This window comes from Arvicola amphibius, chromosome 5 (genome assembly GCF_903992535.2).
Source record: "Arvicola amphibius chromosome 5, mArvAmp1.2, whole genome shotgun sequence".
Taxonomy (NCBI): Eukaryota; Metazoa; Chordata; class Mammalia; order Rodentia; family Cricetidae; genus Arvicola; species Arvicola amphibius.
In genome coordinates this window covers 143,943,903-143,959,734 of record NC_052051.1, presented here as the reverse complement: position 1 = coordinate 143,959,734, position 15,832 = coordinate 143,943,903, and the positions used below count along the sequence as shown (strand labels likewise).

General features: G+C 42.5%; 1 protein-coding gene across 3 annotated transcripts in view; it reads right to left on the bottom strand.

Moving 5' to 3' along the window:
* The window catches only part of Ccdc68 (coiled-coil domain containing 68), a 38,887-nt gene that overhangs the window by 5,428 nt on the left and 17,627 nt on the right, over positions 1–15,832 (bottom strand). The window contains exons 6-9 of one of the 3 annotated variants that reach the window (XM_038332150.1): positions 15,245–15,373; positions 9,442–9,524; positions 5,776–5,881; positions 4,771–4,854 (exon numbers count right to left, since the gene is read on the bottom strand). In XM_038332150.1, the coding sequence (XP_038188078.1) occupies positions 4,771–4,854; positions 5,776–5,881; positions 9,442–9,524; positions 15,245–15,373 (402 nt within the window). Of the gene's footprint in view, positions 1–4,770; positions 4,855–5,749; positions 5,882–9,441; positions 9,525–15,244; positions 15,374–15,832 lie in introns of those variants that run through there. The other 2 variants (XM_038332152.1, XM_038332151.1) reach the window with 2 other exon arrangements.

The window sequence follows — 15,832 nt, the reverse complement described above, 5'->3', positions numbered from 1 at the left end:
CCTGACAGCATTCAGTGGGTTTTTAAAAAAATGAAGTTGATAGAAAATAGTGGTAGGGAGTATTGGAAGAGTTCAAAGAGAGGGAGGGAGAGTGTCTTTAATCAAAATACATCACATGCATGTATAAAATATTCAAATGATTTTAAAGCATCTGGGACCTTGGTTTAAGTCCCAGATAGGTGAAGTGACGATAGCAGTGGCTGTTCTTTTCAAGTCATATGATTACATTTAAAGAAACATTCTTAGGACATATTGATTCAGAAATGCTACTAGTTTGGAGAAAGACCAAAATATAAAATTTTGAGAAACAGACATTAGATTTTGATAGAAATCTATCAGGAAGAAAATTTTTGAATATCTAGCATATAAGACTTTTTTCTTATATGTATTGTATATACATTACTTTTCTTCATTTGACTTACTCAACTCTAGAAAACATGTGTACTGTGTTTTAAAAGATTCTGTGTAATATATAATACAAATTATAGAAAATTAACAAACATATTATTTATTAATAGAGTAAAACTAAATAAACTCAAATTGGCAAAGTATCAGCTTTGGGTAAATCATTGGTAGTATATGCAGCCCTCATATCCAACTCTGGTCTGTGGGCAGGCTGTTTGACTCCACAGCCCATTTTCTTCTCCCTGCAAGATATTTTTTTTCTGCATGACCACAAGAGTTAGCCCAGACTCTTGATTTTGCAAGTAAATAACCAGTGATTGCAAGAGGTACAGACATTTAGGGGTGTCTGAAAGGAGTCCAGGTATGGTAAAAATGTAACTAGGAAAAAAATCAACAATCAACTGAATTAGCCATTAAGCCTCATACCCCACCCACTCCAGCAATCCAGTACCTGTTACATGTACAACACTAAGCCAATACCAGGGGGATATTAAGAAACCAAAGCAAGCTTTTGTTGATGGAAGATTCTGTCCTACCCGGTCCCTCAGCCCATTCAGACCCAAAGAAACACACAGAGGTCTACATTAATCATAAACTGGTTGGCCTATTAGCTTAGGCTTCCTATTAACTAATTCTCACATCTTAAATTAGTCCATTATTCCTGTCTATGTTAGCCACATGGCTTGGTACCTTTTATTAGTGAGGCATTCTCATCTTGCTTCCTCTGTGTTTGGCTTCCTCTATGATGACTACAGACTGACTCTTTCCTCTTCCCAGAATTCTCCTGTTCTAGCATTGAAAATTTCTCTTTCTTTTGTTTAAATTGATTTTATTGAGCTATACATTTTTCTCTGACCCCCTCCTTTTCTCTCCCCTTTCCTTCAACCCTCTCACATAGTCCTCATGCTCCCAATTTACTCAGGAGATCTTATTTTTTCCTACTTCCCATGTTGATTAGATCTATGTATGTCTCTCTTAGGGTCCTCATTGTTGTCTAGGTTCTCTGGATTGTGATTTGTAGGCTGGTTTTCTTTGCTTTATGCTTAAAAACCACTTATGGGTGAGTACATGTGATAATTGTCTTTCTGGGTCTGGGTTATGTCACTCGGTATGATGTTTTCAGCCCCTTTGGATATCAGTATGGTGATTTCTCAGAAAATTAGGAAACAACTTTCCTCAAGACACAGGAATACCACTTTTGGGTATATACACAAAGGATGCTCAATCATAACACAAGGACATGTGCTCAACTATGTTCATAGCAGCATTATTTGCCATGGCCCAACCCAGAAACAAATGTCCCTCAACCAAAGAATGGATTAGGAAAACATGGTACATTTATACAATGAAGTACTACACAGCCCCCCCCCCCAAATAATGACATTTTGAAAATTTCTATTTCAATGTGTAGGATGCATATTACCACTGAAGTGATAATAGAAATAAAATAAAACAAAAATCATTTCATAGATGTCATAAAACAATAAGCAACTGATGATTATAGAAAAGATGTAAACTAAATCAGAGTAACCAGAATAATTTAGGACATTTTCATACACATAGAGACTGAACCTGAATCCTAAAGACAAAGGGAAACAGGTGAGGTATAAAAGGGACAAATCCCATGACTGTGGTTCCTACCAAATAAGCCTGGGGTCATCAACATCACCTGGGAACTTGTGGACTTAAAACCTCCATCCCCCAAACACCTGGAATCAGAAGCCATGTGCCTGCTGATGAATATGATAAAAGTCGGCAGGTCCTTTTAAGGGTCTGTCAACTCTGAGAAGTAATAGGCTGAGAAAATGCATCGCTGTCTCCAGCATGTATTAGACCTGGGAGAAGAGCTTTAAGATGGACGACAGAGCTGGCATCACTAGACACTATTCCATTGTAACCTCAAGAGTTAAGCATACACATCTCATCCAGAAGATATACATCCATTAAGACAAACTCATAATAAACATCGTCTCCCTCTTAGGAGACAAATCTAATGTATGCACACGATGAGTGTAGGCTCATATCTTAGGCCAGTATGTGACTGAGGAACGTCTCCATGATCATTACTCAGTACATGATGACGTAGTTGAAAACTCAGTGTCATACTGACAATTTTGATTGGAATAAAATATCCTGCGATTGGACAATTATGCAGAAGCTGACGAGATGACAGTCTACAGAGTTTATAATGCTGGTAGGTTTAGAAGTGTTCTTCTCTTAGAAAGGGACCAAACATTTTGTGACAGAATCAGCCAGTGCTGATCAGTTTCATAGTCAGTGGCAGGCTTATCATTTAAGTGCTAGCTGGTCCACTCTTGGTATGTCTCGTCCAGATTAGAAGCTGTGCAGAGAAGAAAGTATTGGGAATAAGCTTGGAGCTGCCTCACCATAGCTCGCCACTCACTAATCTCCTCAAACATCTCCTGCTCGGAGATGCCTTCTCTGCCCGGTTCCTCCCTCACTTCTTATACTGTCCTAGCATTTCTTGAAGCACTTGGCACTCCGAAAGATCGTTTTTTTTTTTTTTTTGCTAGGTTCTCAACTGAAATATAAACGAGATGAAGTCAAGGAAAGCCTGACCCAATAGTGGTGCTCTCCAGCACGTAAATACATATGAAATGTTTTGTTGAATAAATGAATTAAGTGAATGTAGATCAACTGGCAGTGTGTGTGTGTGTGTGTGTATGTGTGTATTTGGCATGCCCTAAATTTTGAGTTCCACCCCAAGCAGATTCTAAACCTTAGACAGGCCTACAATCTCAACACTCAGGAAGAACTGGGGGCAGGAATATAAGAAATTCAAGGTTGTCCTTGGCTGTGTAGTAAATTCAAGGCCAGTTCATTAGTAAGGCTTGAGTTTTAAAAGCTCCGAGGGAAGGAGTATACTACTGACAAGGAAAACATCTATCTACTGAATAAAATAAATTGGAGACCATAAGGATAATCACTAGATGATTCCAAGCCTTGTTTATAAATGAAAAACAAAAACAAAACAATAAAACAGACTGCCTGGGTTCAGCTATACTCAAAGAATCCAGGGAAACACTGAAGGGTATTATCACATCATTGTGAAGAGTCAGTAGCCAGCTCACAAGTGTCCAGGAGGGGCAGCACAGGTCTGTTTACATCCCCACTAACTGCAGTGTCAACAATCCCTGGCTGAACCTAGACTATAAAGGCAGAATGAAATGGGTAGAGACACACTTTCCTGGTTCTACTACTTGACCTCAAAGACAACTAAATCATTGTACAGCATCTAGGAAAGATTATAATGAACTCATTAGATAACAAAAATCTTCCTTGGAGGGATTCCACCTTTTGAGGATTTCCTGTCCTTCCTGTGAGGCAGATGGAATCTACCATGAAGAGCCAGGAAGAGGTTTACAGGAGAGAGAATGAGTTGCAAGAAAAACATGTCTTATCATAGGAAATTAAAATATGCTGCTTCTGTTTTTTAATTTTTTGACTTTTCAATTCTTTACAATAACATTTAATTTTAAAATGCTCATCCATGATGAACTATTAAGTTAAAACTAGCAAAAGTAGAATGTAATACAACTGCAAAATTACTTTGCTTAAGTTTCTAAAAAGTCAGTTCTTTATATAACTGCCGTGTGGGAAGCTCTTCACTTTACAGTCATGGAGAATCTTCTACTGTGAAGGAAAACCAACTCATACCACTTTTCCAACCAACGCCCAAGAAAAGCCTCTCATTTTAAACTGAGTTTGAAAAACCACTCAAAGGCATGATAGTTTCAGAGACTTTGAGATGTAGTTAAGCTCGGAGGTAAGGCTGGGAAGCCAGAGTGGGTATGAATGAAAAAATATATAAATAAGATGTCGTCACAGACCAGAAAAAAGTGTGAGAACCAGGAGTCAAGAAGCCTCACCATCTGACTAGAGGAAGTTTACACAAGAGCAGCCTTGATCACTCCTCTCGTTCAAGATCATCACCTGTTTTGCCAGTACAGTGAGTATCCAGGGTGAAATGTGACTGAACTTTTAACCTTTATTTGGTATCTAAAACTGATAATGAAAATTTAATACATGTGTTCAATAATAAGTTAGTTACAATGCAATTGTTATTGAAAGTAAGCTATACTATCTCAAGCATAGCAGATGCATATATGCCGATAAAGAGACTGAAGACACATTCATATACACCAGTGTACATGTACTTATATACAGACAATCAGACAGTCAAATGCAATGACATAGAGACACATTCGAAGTCACACAGGCACATAACCATTCTCAAGTGCATGCACACGTGGTAATGTATCATTAACATGCAGGCACACACTTATGTATACATACCCAGGCATGTACCAACACAGAAACATACGGTACAGATTCTCTTCTTACCTGAGTTTCAAGTATGTTGACTTTTTCTTTCAAATTTTCAATTTTTTCATCTTGTTCCTTTAAAGTACTTTTTAATCCTTCCATCTAAGAATCAGGAAGAACAATTGGGAAATCTTGTCAGACCATAGGGAATTCAGTTACACAAATCAAGAATTACGCAGCTTTATGTGGCCAGACGACGTTCATCAAAAAAAAAAGATGCAATCCCGCAGCATGGGCAAAGCCAGCAGGCCACCCTGGGGGCGGGGGGGAAAGGGGGTCACTACCGAATGATGGTCCTCTCCGATTTCATCTACGGGAGAAACCTACCTACAAAAAACCCAACGGGAACCTAGGTGAGCAAAGGCTGCAGTGAATAACATGAGCCTCATTCTGCAGAAGAGTTAGCTGCGGAGCAGAGTGCAGGCTAGTTCCTGCTTTAAAATACCCCTTAGAGACACTGCTTATGAGGGTATAGAGATGTAACAGTCACATCTGGTTGTAGCTGGAACCAACTCAAGGCCAGCCTGGGCTGTATAGCAATTCCCAAACTACTCTCGGTCAATTCATCAAGACCCTACCTCAAATTCAATGTAAAATAGGACTGTTGCTACAGCTCAGTGTTAGGGCATTTAGCTAACATATGCCAGGTGTAGTCAATCTACAATCCTGAAAATAAGTATCACACACAATCCAGACCTGATTACTTAAAAAAGGTTAGAACCTCCTAATGTACAAAGTCTTCTATTTAACAGTGAGCAACATCTGACTCAGAACCTTTATGCTTGTACAAAAATCCCTAAAATATCTAAAAAGCAGCTAAGCATAGTTTCTCAAACGCTCTTCTAGAACCTGACAGGTGTTGACATTATAGGCAAGAGAAGCCCCGGAGCCAGGTTGCCTGAGAAACTGAAAGGCTATGTCGGGGGAAGGCGTGTTTCAGAACTCAGCTTGCCAAACTGCCCAGGTGTGGTCTTGGCACGGTAAACCTGCCATCTACCTGCGAAAGGCCCTTGTTACCCTGACCTCCTGGATGATGTTGCGCAGGTTCTGGTGCTGAGAGTGAATCACGAACTGCAGGTGACAGATCTGCTCCTGGAGGATGGAAATCTCTGCTTGAAGATCCTGGCAGCTGAGGATGCACAGAAAGGAGGAAGGGAGTGAAGGAACTTTTGCTACACCAGCCTCCCCTCCTGCTATTGAGCCTTGTGCAGTTAAGGTCCCAGGGATCCAGGTACACACAAGAAACCTGAGGAAGGCTAGCCCTGTGCTCTGCTTGCATACGAAATTGAACGAGATGTGCATTTGGGCCAAAAGCTGCTTCTGGGTAGGGAAATGACTCCGAGGCTAGAAGCCTAAGGACCTGAGTTTGGATTCCCTGAGCCCACGTAGAGCTGGGTATGGGCAGCCAACATGTGCAACCCTAGTCTTTCCACAGCAGTGTGGGAGGCGGAGACTCACAAACAGCAAGAAGCTCAAGAGGACAGCCTGCTTGGCATACAGAGAGAGGGACAAGAGGCCCTGTTTTGGGAAGACAGACCTTTAAAGGACCCAGTTCCCAGCAGAAACCGAGACTTTGGTCTTTCTCTTAGGGAGAGGCAACGGGAAACAACAGCAATTAAATGTACAGTCAATCTGTTTTTCCTTTCCATGTTCATGGGCAGAAGTATTGGAAAGGAAGGAAGTGAATGTCTGCTCTTAGCAGGAATGTTTCTGCTCTTAATTGGAACAGACCAGACTGTGAACTCTTGGTCACCAGAGGTCACCTGTCTCATCATTTCTAAAGTTCATGTGCGTCCCATTAGCACACATCACTGTCAGATTTTAGTTCTTTCTGGGCTTCCACCTGAGCAACTCCCTTACCAGGGCAAAGGAAGCTTGGGTGGAGATTTCATGACACCCAGAGGAGTCACACATCAAAGGAATAAGTGGGGAAATCAGACCCCCACCAAGGACTGTGGACTCTGGGGATCTTCAAACAGTCCAGACAGAATGAGAGGAGCCCAAACCCAGGGAGTCAGCAATCCTTGAATTTCAAGGAGACTGGGACCAGGCAAGCAGGGCAGCTGGGACATTGTAGGGGGATGCACAGATCCCTGGGAGGAAGAGTTGGTGAGGAGATATGGGGGATGGGAGGATGAGGAGTCTCAGTAGAGGGCAGCTGCAGAAAGCCCAGTGCTGGATGTGAGGATTAATAGAAATTAGTGTTAAAATTTAAAAATTCCTCCAGTGAAAAAGGAAAAAGAAGAAAAGAAAAAGAGTAACAATGGCCTAGCTAGTGGTCAGACTCGGGTTTCCTCTGGGGGGTAAGGAGCCAGAAGTCTGGGTGGGGTGCTCTCTTGAGACGAAGGGCTTTACTACTATGCATGCGTGTGGTTAGAGTTTTATAAACTTGACCCAAGGTAGGATCACATGTGCAGAAATAACGAACTGAAAGCACCTCCCTCAGATTGTCCTGTAGGCAAGACTGCAGATATTTTCTTGATAAACGATTGATGTGGGAGGAAGCAGGCTGGGCAAGCCATGCTTCCAGGGCTTTTCCTCTATTGTCACACAGGGGAGTAAGGAAACTAGTCTCAGAGGCCATCAGAAGTTTCCAGAAATGAAAGAACTGGTATCAATGCCATCCATGGCAACATGCAAGGCTCTGCTATGTATGGGAAGACTGAAGCCAAACCAGCATGGCATCTTCTGAGCAGCTAGACACTTCAGAGTGCAGAGGTTGTCCTTGAGAAGCTACTAGAAAAATTACATTCATGCAAAGGTTGTTACTCTGTAAGCTGCAAAATACCTTACCCAAGATGATAGCAGCAACAATACTTACTTTTAAGAAAGTAACTCTGTTCTTCTCTGTATTTTCCTTATGCCTATCTAACCTCAGACTAAGAAAAACATCTCATATTTGTGGTGCATTTACTAAGCTTTTAGTGCTTCAACTTAAGAGTTCCACTCATACTGATTTCCCTCTTGCTGTCCCCCAGTAAATGTGAACAATGCTTCCTCTCACAGCTCAGGAAAGGTAAGAAGGAAGACAGGGTTTTGAGATGTCTTCAGCCTGGAAATGCAGTAAGACTGGATGTCCAGTTCCTTTCTAGAAACACAGAGCACGCGCTTTTCCCAAGAAATTTCCAAAGCTTCCCTCAAAACTACTTTTTTTTTTTTTGAGACAGGGTTTCTATGTGGCTTTGGAGCCTGTCCTGGAACTAGCTCTTGTAGACCAGGCTGGCCTTGAACTCACAGAGATCCGCCTGCCTCTGCCTCCCGAGTGCTGGGATTAAAGGCGTGCGCCACCACCGCCCGGCTTCAAAACTACTTTTGAGAATTCCCAATGCATTGCTCATATACAGCAGATTAAAATGAAAGGTCAGGTTGTTTCAAAATCAGATGAGACACCTATTATTGTCTTTAAACAAACAAAAGGAAATCCTCAAACTCAGACTACCTGGACTCTGAAAGGAAGGAACATTGTGTAAGTCCATAGTTCAGTTACATGAGAAAGATCTTTACATTTAAGAGCAAAGGGAGGAAAGAAAAAAAGAGAAAATGGAGGAAAAGAGAAAGGCCAAAAATAAAATTAACTAGCGACAATCTGTAAGTGCTGCCAGGGCCCAAGCTGCCCTCTGTCTGTATGTCCTTCTTTACCAAGACAGACAGCGGCACAAGCTACCATACATCTGCTCCCTTGGGTTCTACGCTTATTCACAGGGAGGAAGAAAGGAAAAATAACAGATTAGTATGACAGATTATTCAAATATGTGTGTGCAACTTTAAGTTCAGCCTGTCTCTGGCCATTGCCATAAGTGCCCAAAAATGCATCGTTACCAGCCAGCCAGAAAGCACAAAGTATAACAACAGACAGTAAAGGATAGATATCGAAAGAAAGGAATGAGAAACAGGGGGAAGTAAAAAGATGAAGGAGTAAGGATGTCTGTGACTATATGATATTACAAAGGACAATGAAGATTTGTCCCCTGGGTGCTCATAATAGTGCCTAATAACCTAGAGACCAGAGTCCTTGATGGTTGAAGTAAGAAGCTGAAATAGGGTTATGCGTTATCTTGAACTCAGAACACACCAGGACTGTAGTGAGTTTAGAATCAAAAGGAAAGGGGCAATCTAGGGAAACAAGATATGGATCAGGACCTGACATTCCAGCACCACAGCTGCCGTGACAACCATAAGCTGTCCTGCCTCCTGAGTAGAGACTGAGACATAACAGGCTGAAAATGATGAATATGGCCAAGCCACCCCAACAAACTAAGGCTGCTTTCCATACTGTTTCTTTCATTTTCTATGGAGTTGGATGAGTGCCAGGCTCTAAGAGTTTCACCTGATGACTAGCCAGTCTGATGTAGGCTGTGGAAGAGACGCTTTCTCAGTGATGAAAGCACAGAGGATAAAGATGCCCCAGCAACTTTGAGTGAGTGGAGAAGTGGCAGACTCACGCTTCAGAAGCATGAACTCTCCAAGTGGGTCTCCAGGACCCTCCTGTACTCCGGCCTCTGATCCCTTATAGATAGGAAATGGGATGCATGTCTATTAATCCTGGAAAGTTGACATCCTTTCTCCCTGCATCTGCCCTACTCTCTCTGTTCCCTCTAGAAGTACAAGTCTCACCTGCCTACAGCCCAGCACAGCTACGAACAGGAAAGCTACCAGAAACTGTTTATTTAGGAGGTAGATTTTTCAAACCTCTTCGAATGTGCATCCTTGGACTTGAGCTGCAGCAGCTTGCTTTCCAAACACGATTTTCTCTCTAGGAGTGTTTTCTTTTCCTAGGAGAAAACAAGATGCAGCTTTTGTTTGTGTGTATGTGTGTGTGCTTGCAAACTGTTCACAATAGCTGTGTCTCGTGATACTGGAAATATAGTCTGCGCCTCAGAGCTCATCTCATCTGAGCAATTACAAATGTGTCACCGAGAAGCCTGGCCAGGCAACGCTCTTTAAAGCTTTAGAAGCAAATCAGACCCGTGTCGCGAGTATTGTTTAAGATGGGCATGGTGGTGTGTGTGGTTAATCCTCACACTTCGGAGCTAGAGACAGGAGGATCAGGTGTTCAGGACCAGCTGCGGCACAATATTGCAAGTTCAAGATCAGCCCAGGCTGCACGAATTCTTTTTTTTTTTTTTAGCAGAAATGATGTAATTTTATTTCAATTTCCAAAAATAAATAAACGTATACACACACATACATACATACAATACAATATAAAAAGTGATAACATATTAGTATATGCCTTTAAATTCAGCATGTAGTTGGCAAAGGCAGGCAGACAAATCTCTGTGAATTCAAGGCCAGCCTGGTTTATACAATGTTTTCTAGGTCAGCTGGGTCTACATCGTGAGAACCTTCCCCATCTGTCGCCAGCTGGAGGTTCCCTCACGGTCCTGACTTTCTTTCTCATGTTCTCTCCCCTCCTTCTGCTCCTCATCAGGACCTTGCTGAGGAGAGGGAGCCTGAAAAGGCCAGTTCCTATAGCCATACTGATGAATTTCTTGCATATCACCATAGAACCTCCACCTGACGATAGATGAAGAAAATGACAGAGCCCCACATTGGAGCACCGGACTGAGCTCCCAAGGTCCTGATGAGGTGCACGAATTCTTGTTTCAAAATGTCTTCATGATTTCTTCCTTTAGTCTGAATGACAAAGCTTGCTCTTTCTCCAGCCCACGGCCAAAGTGGAGCCCTTGCAGCGCCACCTTGCCTGTGCCATCTGGAGGAAGAAGCCTGCATGGCCTCGCCTGATGTGGATTCCCTTACTGCCGCCGCACCTGCCTCTTGAGCACCTTAGGAGAACGGTTGGTATCCAAGGACACCACCGCACACACGGTGACGTGTCCACGTGCTCTCACAGCATCTGCCACCGTGTAGTTAACAGGTAAAAGGACGCCTAATGAGGGATTGGGGCCACGAATGCTGAAACTGCTTCCTAATGAGGAACCGGGAGAAAATAAGATGGTGAAGGACTATCTTTTAAATTAGGGTGATTTAATTATTAAACCCAACCGCTCATCTCACGGGAAAAGTGACAAGTTTCAGGAAAGCCCAGGCTTGGGTAAGCAGAGTTTGCACTGCCGGTTAGTGCCAAGTTGGGGGACCAGGAAAGGCTGCAATGAGGCAAAAATGACATTGACAGCAAGGGCAGTCTTGACTGGAAATGTCTGAAAACATGCACAACACTATTCAAAATTACTGCCTGCCACAAAATGTAAATGGACACCACCCCAGGCAGTGCCATACAACCGAAACCAGGAAGCTCATGCCATACACTGATCTCGTTTTTGAAGCTTTGTCCAAGGTTTTTAACCTCTCTGGACATTATCAGTGTAAAGAAACATTAACCAAAACTTGAAATAAAAGTAATCTGTAGCATGAAGCTTTAGTGGCACGCTGGGACACTGTTCAGTAATGGATCCAACAATTACTTAACAGTTCCAGACGATTCGCTTGTTTTACTTTTTTATTGATTAGAACCCCAATTCTCTAAAGCTTTTTGTTTCATTTTGTTTTATTTTTGAGACCAGGACTCTTATGGTATACGGACTAGCCCTGAAGTCACACGGTAGCCAAAACTGGCTTTAAACTCATGATCCTCTTGCCTTGGTTTCCCTAGTTGTTGGGAACAGTGAGACCCCAGATCCTGGATTTCTTGTAATCCCCGGATCTGAGTGCCTACAGCTGCTCTGAGCATGAGACCTTCAGGAGTTCCTGATGGCAGGAGAGTGGTTTCTGGTGGGTTTGGCTGGGTGTGGCTATCTCTATATAATCTGCCCGTGAACACAATAAAGGGGGCATTCTTAGGGAATTCAAGGATGACCTGTGTCGCTGTCTTTCTGTGTGTATGTGTTTGTGTATTTTAACCTCCTGCCCCTTGCCCGAATCTCACGAACTGGGTAAACTCGCACCGAACGCAGACACGGGGGCGCGGTGCACGGCACCTAGTATTGAATGATAGGTGGGATCTTCCGTATCAGATTTAAGTTATAGATTTCTATCAGATGGAAAAGATAATCCTAAAGGTTATAGTTGAATTGTCTTAATAATATTAATTAGATACACCTAGAGTGGGAACACAACCCAGTATTTTGTCCATCCTTGTGCGACCCCACCCAATACTTATACTTTATTAAATTAACTTTACTATCATACTGGTTCCCAAATTAGCAATAAATTTAATTTTAAAATGTATTCATTATCTGTTTGTATGAGCCATATTTTTAACTTTATGAATATCCATAAAATGAAGTTAAGATGGAATAAATGGGTGGAGACCATATATGTGGGATGAGAATCCTTCTTGCTTCCCTGGTGGAGAGCTGGACTTCAATACGCAGGAATTTAAAGGTACCAATTACTTTATTTCCCGTGTGAGTTGCTACTTTTAATTATGCTAACTTATTTTGATTATTTTCTTAGAGCAATTTTGCCTCATAGAAATGATTCCATATTAATCTTTTCTGTGTTAGCCTTAAGCGTCTCCAAATAATTCCTGAGGGATAGCAGATATACCTTGAGGCCGATGTGGGTGTCTTCTTTCTCGGGGAAACACTGCCACAGACCACACACTATGAATGTGTGGGGTACAGAGAACATGGGAATGTTCTCTTGATTAATGGATGCTCACAGCCAGGGTCAGAGACGGGGCCGCTAACAAAAACGCGTTCTACCCTAGCCAGGGTTCCTGCGTATGCCACGGGCTCCTTCATGAACTCCTCCTGGACAACGCATGAAACTGCGCTTGCCTAGCACAGCTTCTTTTCCACACACCACCTCACTGTGGGTATCCGCTCGTCTCTGACGGTTCAGGCTCTCCCTTCACAGTTGATCAAAGTGGACTGACGTGATTTATGGCATGGTGTTACCACATGAATGTCTTAGCAACCCAGAATATGATCTTTTAAAAAATGATTGCATTTTTACTTACTTATTGTGTGTGTGTCTGGACCACAGAGTGCATGCGGATGCCAGAGGACAGACTGTGGGAATGAGTTCTCTCCTTCTATCGTACGGGTCTCAGGGCTCTAACTCAGATTGGCATGCCTGGTGGTGGACTCCATTACCCGCTCAGCCATTTGACTACATTCTTTATCCAACATTAGAAAACAGGTGGACATAATAGGAAGGCTTATAAACAGAAATGGGAGATTCTGGAATGGTTTCTTGTTTGCTCCGGCCTCATTTATTAAAGAACGATGAGGAAGTAGTGGGTCTCCGAAGTGCCTTTGAGCCCTTAGATTCTAGTGGGGCCAAATCAATGACACGCGCTAACAAATGTGAGCCAACAGAATCGCACTGCTGGCAAAAGGAACATATGCCATGCTAAAGTGCTCTTACAGGGCATTTCTACTAGCTTCTTGCTGTGTGTTCGGAATTCATTCTCGCCGCATTCCTGATTAAAATGGGACAGATGGCGGAGGTATTAAGTAATGTCTTCATTACCAGACCTCGCAGCACTAATGGCTATTTACTGGAGCAAGGCCTTGCTCAAGTGAGTAGCAAATGAACCCTTCTCTGGGAGCAGCCAGTGTGAGGGCAGTGTTTATCAGCCTTCCTGAGGAGGTGGACTTTTCATCTTCACTTCCGTCTTAAACTTGCATCTGCTCCCATTAATACAGAAGGCTCAGCATACTCTCCTTAATTCCGATGTGTACTCCCCACCCGAGAATGTCCATACAGCCTGCTCTCTTGTTAGCTGCTAAGCCTAAGAAGGCGTCACCAAGCTTGACTGCTTATTTGACTTATTCCACACTTGTTTGGAAAGTACAAAATAACATTGAGCTAAATGCGTTTTACAACAACAGCCTTACACATTGCTCCTCTATTCAATCCCCACTCACCTCCACTAACCAGGGAGACTCCAACAGGCCCTGCTTTAGCTGCTACTGAGCAGATTTTCTAGAATAAACTTTAGAAGGTTGTCTCGTGGCTTTGCTGAGCATGGCATCCTATCTATTGCCTGTGTCACAGACCTCTACAAGAGACTCACCTGATGCACACAGCCAGGCACAGGAGTTAGCTGATATTTGTGAGTGAACAGAAAATAACCATAAACAACGGTGCATCACAGGGCAGGTGCTCAGTATCTTGAAATAACAGTAGAATAAACACACCCAGGAGTCTGAAAAGAACTTGTGTCTAGTCCTGTAACTCTCGGAATTGCTCAGAGAGGGGACTCTCTTCCACTGTTCTTTTCTTACATTTCAGGCACCTGCAGGTGACCACCAACCTCGAATTGTACATCATTGGGAAACCTGCATAGTACTGAAAGGTTATACCCAGTAAGTGAAAGTTCCCTACTGACAAAAATGATGGAGGGGAGTCCTCTGCCTATGTGTTACTTTCATTGGTTAATAAAGAAACTGCCTCGGCCCTTTAATAGGACAAAAACTTAGGTAGACGGAGTAGACAGAACAGAATGCTGGGAGGCAGACGCTTCAGGCAGCAGCCATAGTCAGTCGCCATGCCTCTCCTCTCCAAGACAGACGCAGGTTAAGATCTCTCCTGGTAAGCGACCACCTCGTGGTGCTACACAGATTACTAAATATGGGTTAAAGCAAGATGTGAGAAGTTAGCCAATAAGAGGCTGAAACTAATGGGCCAAGCAGTGTTTCAATGAATACAGTTTCCATCTCATTATTTCGGGTGTAAAGCTAGCCGGGTGACAGGACACAGCCCCGCCACCCCATCTACAGACAAAGGCCTCGGAAAACTCAAACGAGTGGATATTGATTAGATAAGGGGCCAATCCAGTAATACAATGAGAGAGAGGATGAAGAAGACATAATTTTCTAGAAGTCTAAGATTATAGTCTTATCCACTCTCAGTTCAGTTTTTCAGATGCCCATTTGTATGGCTAGTAAAAGGTTATATTTCTTATTTTATCTGAATTCAAGTAGGGAAGCACATACTTAAACTTATGTCAATTTTGTTGGTATTTGGAGTGCTAACTACTGGAAGCTATTCCATGAGAATTTCACAGTTTTGCTTACCACTGTTTTTCCCTAAATAGACCTTTTGGAAATTCTAATGTCCACAGGTTATTTATCACATATTTTGTAGCCACTTTTTTTATAAACCTCAAGCAGCCATGGGACGATAAAAATAAAAATATAAAAAAATAAAAAGAAAAAGAATATTATACTGACTTGAATGTATCAAGATTTATTAAACTCTAATTTATTGATTTATTATGATTCAAATAAATGTTAGATTACAGGCATCCACTCTGTTATTGCTCCTAACAAGACTGCTCTGTGACCTAACCCATTATTTCATTCATAGACCACCGAATATGTACATCGACTACAAGGAGAAATCAGGCCAGCCGATTGCTACCGAGCAGGTCACATGAAATGTCTAAGGGGAAAAGCAGAATTGTGTAGCACCCTGCACACACCCACACGCCTAGGAAGACTTCCAACCACGTCATTCCACACCCCCTGATACGACACTGTCAGGATGAAACGTCTTTGCTTTCCGGGCGGGGACTTACATTTTCCATCCTCTGTACGCGGTTCTCCAGTCCTACGATTTGTCCGTGCTTTTCTTCAAGTTTTTCTGAAAGTTGACTCAGATTTTCAACACGTTGCTTTAACATCTGCTCTTTTTCGAGATTGTTGATCTGTGGTCAGAAAAACAAAGAGCAGTTTGCTAGACTTTTGCTCTACTTTTTATCTATTGCAAAATATAACAGCATCTCATTTATCCAGTTAAAAGTGTTTTCTTTCTTAGAAGAAAATGTCCTAAAAGCAGGGTAATCACCCCCACTGTATCCCAAGGTTGCTTGTTAAATTGTAGCTGGGGGTAAAGGTCAGTCACAGGGAAGAAATGTCCTCCTTAGGGAGGGGACTTCAGGCAACTTCCACCTATAAAACACATGCATGTACGTGTGTGCATATAAAACAGAGCTCAAAAACGGCTCAGTAAAAAATGAGTATGTATCTGCTCTTGAGAATACCAGGTGTGCCTTCTTGACAGGTCACTCAGGTTAGGGCTGAGCCCCTGATGGAAGGACTCATATACCTGCTCCTGTAGGTAGCAGTAATCACACAGTGCATCACCAGCCCACTTATGGCTGGGT